Consider the following 15,070-nt stretch of genomic DNA (forward strand, 5'->3'; position numbering starts at 1 on the left):
AGGAAACAATGTTTTCAGGCCACAGGAAGCTGTTTGGGGGCTAAATTCACATGTTTCCGACATAGAAACATAACAACTTCTGGTAGAAAATGACTTTAACGCTGTTTTACTGATGGGAAAAACGTTTTTAGGTCACAATTGGTGCTCTATTTACATGATTCTGTCTGGAAACATGTTTTTATAAGAGATTCTGGTAGAAAATGACTGCAAAGCTGTTTTACTGATGGGAAAAACGTTTTTAGGTCACAACAAGGTCTTTGGTTAAGGAATTTACATGATTCTGACTGTTAACATGTTTTTATAAGAGATCTGGTAGAAAATGACTGCAAAGCTGTTTTAGTGATAGGAAAAAACATTTAGGTCACAAGAAGCTCTTTGGTTAAGCAATTTACATGATTCTGACTTGAAACATGTTTTTATAAGAGATTCTGGTAGAAAATGACTGCAAAGCTGTTTTACTGATGGGAAAAACGTTTTTAGGTCACAACAAGGTCTTTGGTTATGCAATTTACATGATTCTGACTTTTAACATGTTTTTATAAGAGATCTGGTAGAAAATGACTGCAAAGCTGTTTTAGTGATAGGAAAAAACATTTAGGTCACGAGATGCTCTTTGTTAAGCAATTTACATGATTCTGACTTGAAACATGTTTTTATAAGAGATTCTGTAGAAAATGACTGCAAAGCTGTTTTACTGATGGGAAAAACGTTTTTAGGTCACAATTGGTGCTCATTTACATGATTCTGACTTGAAACATGTTTTTATAAGAGATTCTGGTGGAAAATGACTGCGAAGCTGTTTTAGTGATAGGAAAAAACATTTAGGTCACGAGATGCTCTTTGGTTAAGCAATTTACATGATTCTGACTTGAAACATGTTTTTATAAGAGATTCTCGTAGAAAATGACTGCGAAGCTCAATTAGTGAAGGAAACTATGTTTTCAGGCCACAGGAAGCTGTTTGGGGGCTAAATTCACGTTTCCGACATAGAAACATAACAGCTTCTGGTAGAAAATGACTGCAACGCTGTTTTACTGATGGGAAAAACGTTTTTAGGTCACAACAAGGTCTTTGGTTAAGGAATTTACATGATTCTGACTTTTAACATGTTTTTATAAGAGATCTGGTAGAAAATGACTGCAAAGCTGTTTTAGTGATAGAAAAAAACATTTAGGTCACTGGAAGCTCTTTGGTTAAGCAATTTATATGATTCTGACTTGAAACATGTTTTTATAAGAGATTCTGGTAGAAAATGACTGCAAAGCTGTTTTACTGATGGGAAAAACGTTTTTAGGTCACAACAAGGTCTTTGGTTATGCAATTTACATGATTCTGACTTTTAACATGTTTTTATAAGAGATCTGGTAGAAAATGACTGCAAAGCTGTTTTAGTGATAGGAAAAAACATTTAGGTCACTGGAAGCTCTTTGGTTAAGCAATTTACATGATTCTGACTTGAAACATGTTTTTATAAGAGATTCTGGTAGAAAATGACTGCAAAGCTCTTTTACTGATGGGAAAAACGTTTTTAGGTCACAATTTGTGCTCTATTTACATGATTCTGACTTGATACATGTTTTTATAAGAGATTCTCGTAGAAAATGACTACGAAGCTCAATAAGTGAAGGAAACAATGTTTTCAGGCCACAGGAAGCTGTTTGGGGGCTAAATTCACATGTGTCCGACATAGAAACATAACAGCTTCTGGTAGAAAATGACTGCAAAGCTGTTTTACTGATGGGAAAAACGTTTTTAGGTCACAACAAGGTCTTTGGTTAAGGAATTTACATGATTCTGACTTTTAACATGTTTTTATAAGAGATCTGGTAGAAAATGACTGCAAAGCTGTTTTAGTGATAGGAAAAAACATTTCGGTCACTGGAAGCTCTTTGGTTAAGCAATTTACATGATTCTGACTTGAAACATGTTTTTATAAGAGATTCTGGTAGAAAATGACTGCAAAGCTCTTTTACTGATGGGAAAAATGTGTTTAGGTCACAATTGGTGCTCTATTTACATGATTCTGACTTGATACATGTTTTTATAAGAGATTCTCGTAGAAAATGACTACGAAGCTCAATAAGTGAAGGAAACAATGTTTTCAGGCCACAGGAAGCTGTTTGGGGGCTAAATTCACATGTGTCCGACATAGAAACATAACAGCTTCTGGTAGAAAATGACTGCAAAGCTGTTTTACTGATGGGAAAAACGTTTTTAGGTCACAACAAGGTCTTTGGTTAAGGAATTTACATGATTCTGATTGTTAACATGTTTTTATAAGAGATCTGGTAGAAAATGACTGCAAAGCTGTTTTAGTGATAGGAAAAAACATTTAGGTCACGAGATGCTCTTTGGTTAAGCAATTTACATGATTCTGACTTGAAACATGTTTTTATAAGAGATTCTCGTAGAAAATGACTGCGAAGCTCAATTAGTGAAGGAAACTATGTTTTCAGGCCACAGGAAGCTGTTTGGGGGCTAAATTCACGTTTCCGACATAGAAACATAACAGCTTCTGGTAGAAAATGACTGCAACGCTGTTTTACTGATGGGAAAAACGTTTTTAGGTCACAACAAGGTCTTTGGTTAAGGAATTTACATGATTCTGACTTTTAACATGTTTTTATAAGAGATCTGGTAGAAAATGACTGCAAAGCTGTTTTAGTGATAGGAAAAAACATTTAGGTCACAAGAAGCTCTTTGGTTAAGCAATTTACATGATTCTGACTTGAAACATGTTTTTATAAGAGATTCTGGTAGAAAATGACTGCAAAGCTGTTTTACTGATGGGAAAAACGTTTTTAGGTCACAACAAGGTCTTTGGTTATGCAATTTACATGATTCTGACTTTTAACATGTTTTTATAAGAGATCTGGTAGAAAATGACTGCAAAGCTGTTTTAGTGATAGGAAAAAACATTTAGGTCACGAGATGCTCTTTGTTAAGCAATTTACATGATTCTGACTTGAAACATGTTTTTATAAGAGATTCTGTAGAAAATGACTGCAAAGCTGTTTTACTGATGGGAAAAACGTTTTTAGGTCACAATTGGTGCTCATTTACATGATTCTGACTTGAAACATGTTTTTATAAGAGATTCTGGTGGAAAATGACTGCGAAGCTGTTTTAGTGATAGGAAAAAACATTTAGGTCACGAGATGCTCTTTGGTTAAGCAATTTACATGATTCTGACTTGAAACATGTTTTTATAAGAGATTCTCGTAGAAAATGACTGCGAAGCTCAATTAGTGAAGGAAACTATGTTTTCAGGCCACAGGAAGCTGTTTGGGGGCTAAATTCACGTTTCCGACATAGAAACATAACAGCTTCTGGTAGAAAATGACTGCAACGCTGTTTTACTGATGGGAAAAACGTTTTTAGGTCACAATTTGTGCTCTATTTACATGATTCTGACTTGATACATGTTTTTATAAGAGATTCTCGTAGAAAATGACTACGAAGCTCAATAAGTGAAGGAAACAATGTTTTCAGGCCACAGGAAGCTGTTTGGGGGCTAAATTCACATGTGTCCGACATAGAAACATAACAGCTTCTGGTAGAAAATGACTGCAAAGCTGTTTTACTGATGGGAAAAACGTTTTTAGGTCACAACAAGGTCTTTGGTTAAGGAATTTACATGATTCTGACTTTTAACATGTTTTTATAAGAGATCTGGTAGAAAATGACTGCAAAGCTGTTTTAGTGATAGGAAAAAACATTTCGGTCACTGGAAGCTCTTTGGTTAAGCAATTTACATGATTCTGACTTGAAACATGTTTTTATAAGAGATTCTGGTAGAAAATGACTGCAAAGCTCTTTTACTGATGGGAAAAATGTGTTTAGGTCACAATTGGTGCTCTATTTACATGATTCTGACTTGATACATGTTTTTATAAGAGATTCTCGTAGAAAATGACTACGAAGCTCAATAAGTGAAGGAAACAATGTTTTCAGGCCACAGGAAGCTGTTTGGGGGCTAAATTCACATGTGTCCGACATAGAAACATAACAGCTTCTGGTAGAAAATGACTGCAAAGCTGTTTTACTGATGGGAAAAACGTTTTTAGGTCACAACAAGGTCTTTGGTTAAGGAATTTACATGATTCTGATTGTTAACATGTTTTTATAAGAGATCTGGTAGAAAATGACTGCAAAGCTGTTTTAGTGATAGGAAAAAACATTTAGGTCACTGGAAGCTCTTTGGTTAAGCAATTTATATGATTCTGACTTGAAACATGTTTTTATAAGAGATTCTGGTAGAAACTGACTGCAAAGCTGTTTTACTGATGGGAAAAACGTTTTTAGGTCACAACAAGGTCTTTGGTTATGCAATTTACATGATTCTGACTTTTAACATGTTTTTATAAGAGATCTTGGTAGAAAATGACTGCAAAGCTGTTTTAGTGATAGGAGAAAACATTTAGGTCACTGGAAGCTCTTTGGTTAAGCAATTTACATGATTCTGACTTGAAACATGTTTTTATAAGAGATTCTGGTAGAAAATGACTGCAAAGCTCTTTTACTGATGGGAAAAACGTTTTTAGGTCACAATTGGTGCTCTATTTACATGATTCTGACTTGATACATGTTTTTATAAGAGATTCTCGTAGAAAATGACTACGAAGCTCAATAAGTGAAGGAAACAATGTTTTCAGGCCACAGGAAGCTGTTTGGGGGCTAAATTCACATGTGTCCGACATAGAAACATAACAGCTTCTGGTAGAAAATGACTGCAAAGCTGTTTTACTGATGGGAAAAACGTTTTTAGGTCACAACAAGGTCTTTGGTTAAGGAATTTACATGATTCTGACTTTTAACATTTTTTTATAAGAGATCTGGTAGAAAATGACTGCAAAGCTGTTTTAGTGATAGGAAAAAACATTTAGGTCACTGGAAGCTCTTTGGTTAAGCAATTTACATGATTCTGACTTGAAACATGTTTTTATAAGAGATTCTGGTAGAAAATGACTGTAAAGCTGTTTTACTGATGGGAAAAACGTTTTTAGGTCACAATTGGTGCTCATTTACATGATTCTGACTTGAAACATGTTTTTATAAGAGATTCTGGTGGAAAATGACTGCGAAGCTGTTTTAGTGATAGGAAAAAACATTTAGGTCACGAGATGCTCTTTGGTTAAGCAATTTACATGATTCTGACTTCAAACATGTTTTTATAAGAGATTCTGGTAGAAAATGACTGCAAAGCTGTTTTACTGATGGGAAAAACGTTTTTAGGTCACAACAAGGTCTTTGGTTAAGGAATTTACATGATTCTGACTTTTAACATGTTTTTATAAGAGATCTGGTAGAAAATGACTGCAAAGCTGTTTTAGTGATAGGAAAAAACATTTAGGTCACTGGAAGCTCTTTGGTTAAGCAATTTATATGATTCTGATTTGAAACATGTTTTTATAAGAGATTCTGGTAGAAACTGACTGCAAAGCTGTTTTACTGATGGGAAAAACGTTTTTAGGTCACAACAAGGTCTTTGGTTATGCAATTTACATGATTCTGACTTTTAACATGTTTTTATAAGAGATCTTGGTAGAAAATGACTGCAAAGCTGTTTTAGTGATAGGAGAAAACATTTAGGTCACTGGAAGCTCTTTGGTTAAGCAATTTACATGATTCTGACTTGAAACATGTTTTTATAAGAGATTCTGGTAGAAAATGACTGCAAAGCTCTTTTACTGATGGGAAAAACGTTTTTAGGTCACAATTGGTGCTCTATTTACATGATTCTGACTTGATACATGTTTTTATAAGAGATTCTCGTAGAAAATGACTACGAAGCTCAATAAGTGAAGGAAACAATGTTTTCAGGCCACAGGAAGCTGTTTGGGGGCTAAATTCACATGTGTCCGACATAGAAACATAACAGCTTCTGGTAGAAAATGACTGCAAAGCTGTTTTACTGATGGGAAAAACGTTTTTAGGTCACAACAAGGTCTTTGGTTAAGGAATTTACATGATTCTGGTTTTAACATTTTTTTATAAGAGATCTGGTAGAAAATGACTGCAAAGCTGTTTTAGTGATAGGAAAAAACATTTAGGTCACTGGAAGCTCTTTGGTTAAGCAATTTACATGATTCTGACTTGAAACATGTTTTTATAAGAGATTCTGGTAGAAAATGACTGTAAAGCTGTTTTACTGATGGGAAAAACGTTTTTAGGTCACAATTGGTGCTCATTTACATGATTCTGACTTGAAACATGTTTTTATAAGAGATTCTGGTGGAAAATGACTGCGAAGCTGTTTTAGTGATAGGAAAAAACATTTAGGTCACGAGATGCTCTTTGGTTAAGCAATTTACATGATTCTGACTTCAAACATGTTTTTATAAGAGATTCTGGTAGAAAATGACTGCAAAGCTGTTTTACTGATGGGAAAAACGTTTTTAGGTCACAATTGGTGCTCATTTACATGATTCTGACTTGAAACATGTTTTTATAAGAGATTCTGGTGGAAAATGACTGCGAAGCTGTTTTAGTGATAGGAAAAAACATTTAGGTCACGAGATGCTCTTTGGTTAAGCAATTTACATGATTCTGACTTCAAACATGTTTTTATAAGAGATTCTGGTAGAAAATGACTGCGAAGCTCAATTAGTGAAGGAAACTATGTTTTCAGGCCACAGGAAGCTGTTTGGGGGCTAAATTCACGTTTCCGACATAGAAACATTACAGCTTCTGGTAGAAAATGACTGCAACGCTGTTTTACTGATGGGAAAAACGTTTTTAAGTCACAATTGGTGCTCTATTTACATGATTCTGACATGAAACATGTTTTTATAAGAGATTCTGGTAGAAATTGACTACGAAGCTCAATAAGTGAAGGAAACAATGTTTTCAGGCCACAGGAAGCTGTTTGGCGACTAAATTCACATGTGTCCGACATAGAAACATAACAGCTTCTGGTAGAAAATGACTGCAAAGCTGTTTTACTGATGGGAAAAACGTTTTTAGGTCACAATTGGTGCTCTATTTACATGATTCTGACTTGAAACATGTTTTTATAAGATATTCTGGTAGAAAATGACTGCAAAGCTGTTTTACTGATGGGAAAAACGTTTTTAGGTCACAACAAGGTCTTTGGTTAAGGAATTTACATGATTCTGACTTTTAACATGTTTTTATAAGAGATCTGGTAGAAAATGACTGCAAAGCTGTTTTAGTGATAGGAAAAAAAATTTAGGTCACGAGAAGCTCTTTGGTTAAGCAATTTACATGATTCTGACCTGAAACATGTTTTTATAAGAGATTCTGGTAGAAAATGACTGCAAAGCTGTTTTACTGATGGGAAAAACGTTTTTAGGTCACAACAAGGTCTTTGGTTATGCAATTTACATGATTCTGACTTTTAACATGTTTTTATAAGAGATCTGGTAGAAAATGACTGCAAAGCTGTTTTAGTGATAGGAAAAAACATTTAGGTCACGAGATGCTCTTTGTTAAGCAATTTACATGATTCTGACTTGAAACATGTTTTTATAAGAGATTCTGTAGAAAATGACTGCAAAGCTCTTTTACTCATGGGAAAAACGTTTTTAGGTCACAATTGGTGCTCTATTTACATGATTCTGACTTGATACATGTTTTTATAAGAGATTCTCGTAGAAAATGACTACGAAGCTCAATAAGTGAAGGAAACAATGTTTTCAGGCCACAGGAAGCTGTTTGGGGGCTAAATTCACATGTGTCCGACATAGAAACATAACAGCTTCTGGTAGAAAATGACTGCAAAGCTGTTTTACTGATGGGAAAAACGTTTTTAGGTCACAACAAGGTCTTTGGTTAAGGAATTTACATGATTCTGACTGTTAACATGTTTTTATAAGAGATCTGGTAGAAAATGACTGCAAAGCTGTTTTAGTGATAGGAAAAAACATTTAGGTCACGAGAAGCTCTTTGGTTAAGCAACTTACATGATTCTGACTTCAAACATGTTTTTATAAGAGATTCTGGTAGAAAATGACTGCAAAGCTGTTTTACTGATGGGAAAAACGTTTTTAGGTCACAATTGGTGCTCATTTACATGATTCTGACTTGAAACATGTTTTTATAAGAGATTCTGGTGGAAAATGTCTGCGAAGCTGTTTTAGTGATAGGAAAAAACATTTAGGTCACGAGATGCTCTTTGGTTAAGCAATTTACATGATTCTGACTTGAAACATGTTTTTATAAGAGATTCTGGTAGAAAATGACTGCGAAGGTCAATTAGTGAAGGAAACTATGTTTTCAGGCCACAGGAAGCTGTTTGGGGGCTAAATTCACGTTTCCGACATAGAAACATAACAGCTTCAGGTAGAAAATGACTGCAACACTGTTTTACTGATGGGAAAAACGTTTTTAGGTCACAACAAGGTCTTTGGTTAAGGAATTTACATGATTCTGACTTTTAACATGTTTTCATAAGAGATCTGGTAGAAAATGACTGCAAAGCTGTTTTAGTGATAGGAAAAAACATTTAGGTCACGAGAAGCTCTTTGGTTAAGCAATTTACATGATTCTGACTTGAAACATGTTTTTATAAGAGATTCTGGTAGAAAATGACTGCAAAGCTGTTTTACTGATGGGAAAAACGTTTTTAGGTCACAACAAGGTCTTTGGTTATGCAATTTACATGATTCTGACTTTTAACATGTTTTTATAAGAGATCTGGTAGAAAATGACTGCAAAGCTGTTTTAGTGATAGGAAGAAACATTTAGGTCACGAGATGCTCTTTGTTAAGCAATTTACATGATTCTGACTTGAAACATGTTTTTATAAGAGATTCTGTAGAAAATGACTGCAAAGCTGTTTTACTGATGGGAAAAACGTTTTTAGGTCACAATTGGTGCTCTATTTACATGATTCTGACATGAAACATGTTTTTATAAGAGATTCTGGTAGAAAATGACTACGAAGCTCAATAAGTGAGGGAAACAATGTTTTCAGGCCACAGGAAGCTGTTTGGCGGCTAAATTCACATGTGTCCGACATAGAAACATAACAGCTTCTGGTAGAAAATGACTGCAAAGCTGTTTTACTGATGGGAAAAACGTTTTTAGGTCACAATTGGTGCTCTATTTACATGATTCTGACTTGAAACATGTTTTTATAAGAGATTCTCGTAGAAAATGACTGCGAAGCTCAATAAGTGAAGGAAACAATGTTTTCAGGCCACAGGAAGCTGTTTGGGGGCTAAATTCACATGTTTCCGACATAGAAACATTACAGCTTCTGGAAGAAAATGACTGCAAAGCTGTTTTACTGATGGGAAAAACGTTTTTAGGTCACAACAAGGTCTTTGGTTAAGGAATTTACATGATTCTGACTTTTAACATGTTTTTATAAGAGATCTGGTAGAAAATGACTGCAAAGCTGTTTTAGTGATAGGAAAAAACATTTAGGTCACGAGAAGCTCTTTGGTTAAGCAATTTACATGATTCTGACATCGAAACATCTTTTTACATTTTGGTAGAAAATGACTGCAAAGCACTTTTAGTGATGGGAAAAACGTTTTTAGGTCACAATTGGTGCTCTATTTACATGATTCTGACTTGAAACATGTTTTTATAAGATATTCTGGTAGAAAATGACTGCAAAGCTGTTTTACTGATGGGAAAAACGTTTTTAGGTCACAACAAGGTCTTTGGTTATGCAATTTACATGATTCTGACTTTTACCATGTTTTTATAAGAGATCTGGTAGAAAATGACTGCAAAGCTGTTTTAGTGATAGGAAAAAAAATTTAGGTCACGAGAAGCTCTTTGGTTAAGCAATTTACATGATTCTGACTTGAAACATGTTTTTATAAGAGATTCTGTTAGAAAATGACTGCAAAGCTCTTTTACTGATAGGAAAAACGTTTTTAGGTCACAATTGGTGCTCTATTTACATGATTCTGACATTGTAACATATTTTTAGATTCTGGTAGAAAATGACTGCAAAGCTCTTTTAGTGAAGGAAACAATGTTTTCAGGCCACAATAAGCTCTTTGGTGCTCAATTTACATGAATCTGACTTAGAAAATTCTTTATAAGAGATTCTGGTAGAAAATGACTGCAAAGCTGTTTTACTGATTTGAAAAACGTTTTTAGGTCACAATTGGTCACAATTTACATGATTCTGACATTGAAACATCTTTTTATAAGAGATTCTGATAGAAAATGACTGCAAAGCTGTTTTACTGATGGGAAAAACGTTTTTAGGTCACAATTGGTCACTATTTACATGATTCTGACATTGAAACATCTTTTTATAAGAGATTCTGGTAGAAAATGACTGCAAAGCTCTTTTAGTGAATTAAACAATGTTTTCAGGCCACAGGAAGCTGTTTGGGGGCTAAATTCACATTTTTCCGACATAGATACATAAGAGATTCTGATAGAAAATGACTGCAAAGCTGTTTTACTGATGGGAAAAACGTTTTTAGGTCACAATTGGTCACTATTTACATGATTCTGACATAGAAACATCTTTATAGATTTTGGTAGGAGGTAATTGCAAAGCTTTTTAAGTGAAGGAAACATTGTTTTCAGGCCACAGGAAGCTGTTTGGTGCTAAATTCACATGATTCTGACACTGAAACATAAGAGTTTCTGGTAGAAAATGACAGCAAAGCTGTTTTAGTGATGGGAAAAACGTTTTTAGGTCACGAGAAGCTCTTTGGTTAAGCAATTTACATGATTCTGACATAGAAACATCTTTATAGATTTTGGTAGGAGGTAATTGCTGGGAGGCAAACGTCGATAAATATCGAGAGACGCGAGCCGCGACGTCTGCGGTACATCGCCGTTGCAAATGTAGCGGTCAACAGTTCACCTCCACGTATATATACAGACCACCTTAAAGAACGCTCTACAACAAACAAAGTTCTTAACCCCCCTGACCGCAGGGGACAGCAGAGAGAAATGAGAGTGACTGAGAGGGTGGAGGCAGGTGTGGTGGTTGAAGGAGCAGGGTAGGTTGTTGCAAATGGCGTCATAGGCGCCGATTTATGTTTTCCTCCGTGGGTGCTTCGTGGGAAATTAAGCATCAGTGCCACCGACATAACCAATCCCACTATGACAGACGCTCCACTTAGCACCAACTGCAATGTTTAATTGCACGGTATCGGCGCCTATGAATGGTGTTGATTTTGGATTGAAAAAGTGAGAGAAAAGAGTTGCATTTGTCCACTGTGAAGGTTGTAGAAACTTTGTCAGGTGGGTTAAGAAGTTTGTTTATTGTAAAAAACAAGGGGAGGCAAACGGTAGGAGGCAAACATCAGTAAATATTGAGAAGTGTGAGCTGCAAGGTCTGTGGTACATTTCCATTGCAAATATCCCATTAACATTGAGTAAAAGGGCCAAAAGTCGTCTACGTTGATTATAGCGCCCCCTAATGGCCGATCTTCGCCAAATTTGGTACAGAGCCTCACCGGCAATTTCCAATGGATGTGGAACGTCTCCGGAACGTCGACGGAGTCATTAGGTTTCCATTAAAGTCAATGTGTGTATTTTCACTGACTGCAGAACGTCTGCGTCCCTACTCCGTCCCAGTTCCGTCAGTCCGCAGCCCTCCGGAGCAGATACGCAGAGCTTCTATTTTTGACGGACGACGGAGAGCTCCGCAGCAATTCAGCACAATTCAGATTGTGCGGGACAGGAAGTCGAGCACAGAAACAAAATAAAACATTCGGTTACTTTTCAAAATAAAATACAAGGTGCTCACGGCAGGTCATATTTCCCTGCACTACACCTTGGAAACACAGCACAGTTGTTTTCCCTCTACTCCTCTGGATGGAAACAAACTGTTGTTGGTTTTGTGGTTCTGTTTATAGAAACTACATCCTGTTATATTGCGCGAACATACGTCAATTCGCGAGAGCTCGTGGTCGGCTGGCCGCAGCCGCTACGTAACAAATCCGGACCTGGTGGGTATTGACGGACAGCGGAGTACGCAGCCGTTCCGCAGCGGAGCCGGTCCGCAGACGTTCTGCATCCTGTGGAAATCCACGGTCAGAGTCGCATGCCGAAAGAGCACCACAAGTTCCGTGGTGATTGCTTTTACTGTGGCAGAGATATTGCATATGCAAATTTCCCATTTAAATGCATTGAGTTATTGGCCAAAACAAATAAACGTTGCTTATAGCGCCCACTAAAGGCCGATCTTCACCAAATTTGGTACAGAGCATCATAGTTGCATGTCCAACAATGATGAGTTCCTTGCTGATAACATTTAATTTGGCCGAGATATGATATGATACGTGTGTGGTAGCTAGCTATGAAAATTTGTTTTGTCGTCAAATGCGCATACTTTCTACAAAATTCCTTGAATAACTTTTGGTCAGGTCCATCTGGAGATGCTACCTACCAGGTTTCGAGCTGATCCGTCGCACAGCCTAGGACGAGTTCGAAAAAGTTGGTCTTGCGCATTGCGCGACATTGCGAAAAAGATTTTAAGCAAAAATGGGCGTGGCACCATATCGTGTGATTCACCTTGATTCAAGGAACACATGAATGTAAGGATTTCTAATGTGCGATGTGTAATGTGGGAGTTAAAGGCAAAAAAACATTATAGCGCCACCTAGTGGTCCACATGTGTAATTTTTGGTAGGTGTGGTCCATGACCCATTGTCTATCTACCCTGTAAATTTAAAGTTGTTCACATTAGTGTAAGTGGTAAATTTAGACTTGGGTCCCATAGGCCACGCCCACTTTGACCCTTCAGTACCCCACTCTAGAGATGGCCTCAGGAGTGTCCCTAGATGGTACCCATCAAATTTTGTAAAAATCAGATGAGCCGTTCATGAGATATACACTTTTTGTACTTGTAGCGCCCCCTAGTGACGAATTTTCATAAAACGCGTGGGGGACCTCCAGAGGGTCATGTCAAACAAGAATTTAAAGTTTGGCATTGATAGCATTTATTTTGGCTGAGATATGGCAAAGTTGGTGTTTTAATAGTTAGCTACACAAATTTGTTTGTGCGTAATATGCGCAATTTTTATCCTAAAAAAATTCTTTTTATTAACTTGTTGTCACGTCGGTCTGGAGATGCTACGGTCCAAGTTTTGTGCAGATCGGTCGCACGGTCCAGGAGGAGATCGAAAAAGTAGGTTTTTGATAAATCGCAATTTTTCATGCATAAAAGTCTAGGCGGAAATGGGCGTGGCCTATATCACGTATTCAGTTGGATCCAGGGAACACGTGGATATATGGTTTTTAAATGTCCGGTGTAGAGACAGAGCAGTTGTGGAATCCCACCAGCTTACAGATATATGGAGGATGCACAACCCTACTAGCAAGGATTACACCGTTTTTTCCACACGTCACCTCACCCACTCCCGCATTGATATTTTGTGCTCCAGTGAGCTTAAGGCAATGTTTCACATGATAACAATAGAACCAGCAATTCTGTCTGATCACAATGCGCTGATAACCACATTCCGTTGTGACATGTTAGGAGAAAGATCTAGGAGATGACAATTTAATAATTCCCTTCTCCAGAACACAGCTTTTGATGCAGAATTTAGAACCAAACTGGCTGAATTTATATCAGTTAATACCGACTCAGTTTCTGACCCTGCATATACATGGCAAGCAACTAAAGGATTTATTAGAGATTTCACATCTTCCTTCACGGTCAACTTGAAGAGGTAAAGAACGATGTAAATCGTTAGAGCAGTCTCTTAAGACTTGTTTTTCTAAATCTACACATACTCTTCTAGTCACAAGTCGAACAGAGCTGAATGATCTGCTAAGAAGGAGAGCTGAGTTCATAATGCACAGAGTGAGGCAAAATTACTATTTTAATGGCTGTAAAACAAGCAAATAGCTTGCTCTGAAATTAAAACAAAGTGAATCCAGAGCTACTATCAACAGCATCCACACTGATTGAGGTATCTCAACAAATCCTAAGGATATCAGCGACACTTTTCAATCCTTCTACTCAAAGTTATATGAGTCCTCCTGCAACCCAGATCTGACACAGTGCCAGGAGTTCCTAAAAGAGCTAAACCTGCCTCTTCTTGACCCAGAGGAGGCAGAAGAACTGGGTCAACCGATAATGTTAGAGGAACTTAAATTAGCATTAAAAAAGGGAAAATGCCAGGGTTGGATGGAATTCCATCAGAACTTCTTCTACAGTATTTTGACATATTAGGACCTACCATTTTACAAGCTTTAACTTCAGCGATAGAGAAGGGTACTTTCCACCAACAAACCAACACTGCGCTAATTTCCATCATGCCAAAGAAGGGCAAAGATCCTACGGATTGCTCAAATTTCAGGCCCATCAGCCTCATCAGGACTGATATTAAGCTTTATTCCAAAGTCTTGGCTCTCTGCCTAGAGCATTTTATTGAGAAGCTAGTCCACCCCGACCAATCAGGTTTTATACCCAAGCATCATGCTGCAGACAATGTATGCAGACTATTTCATGTAATAGAAGAAGCCAAAAACCTTCCAACAACGACAGAAGTGCTATCAGTGGACGCAGAAAAGGCTTTCGACCGCCTAGAGTGGAACTACTTGTGGCAAGTAATGGAGAGGCTTGGTTTGGGGGCTAAATTCATTGACATGGTGCATACTTTATATGCGAATTTCCACGGCCATAGTCTCAACAATGGTTTGCATTCTCAGCCATTTCCCATTGAGCGGGGCTCGCAACAGGGATGCCCGCTCTCCCCCATGCTGTTTGCAATCTCTCTTGAACTGTTAGCCAAGTCATAAGGTAGAATAAAATATGTATTGTCCAGATTAAATCCAATAGCAGCTCAATATAATTATTTGCAGACGATATTTTGTTGTACGTTTCTAATCTTGAGGACTCTATTCCAAAGATTCTTAAGATCTTCAACGAATTTGGCTCAATCTCTGGCTATAAAATTAAATGGAATAAATCTAATCTTTTTTTATTGAACATCAGGCATGTGGCATCAGCCATTAGTGTTACAATACCAACCCAAAGCAAAATTACATATTTGGGCATCACCATACACGCATCTCTACAGCGAGTTGTCCAGGACAACTATGAAACTATATTAAGTAGTGTTCAAAGGGATCTGGCCAATTTGTCTGCGCTGCCGGCATCACTGCCGTC

General features: G+C 37.1%; 1 protein-coding gene across 1 annotated transcript in view; it reads left to right on the forward strand.

The window, feature by feature from the left end:
* Positions 1-14,001, forward strand: part of fars2 (phenylalanyl-tRNA synthetase 2, mitochondrial) — a 74,035-nt gene extending 60,034 nt beyond the window's left edge. The window contains exon 3 of the mRNA XM_035998313.1: positions 13,950-14,001. Coding sequence (XP_035854206.1) covers positions 13,950-14,001 — 52 coding nt within the window. The remainder of the gene's footprint in view (positions 1-13,949) is intronic.
* Positions 14,002-15,070: the final 1,069 nt, after the last annotated feature.

Source organism: Sander lucioperca, chromosome 23, assembly GCF_008315115.2.
Source record: "Sander lucioperca isolate FBNREF2018 chromosome 23, SLUC_FBN_1.2, whole genome shotgun sequence".
In the NCBI taxonomy this organism is placed as follows: domain Eukaryota; kingdom Metazoa; phylum Chordata; class Actinopteri; order Perciformes; family Percidae; genus Sander; species Sander lucioperca.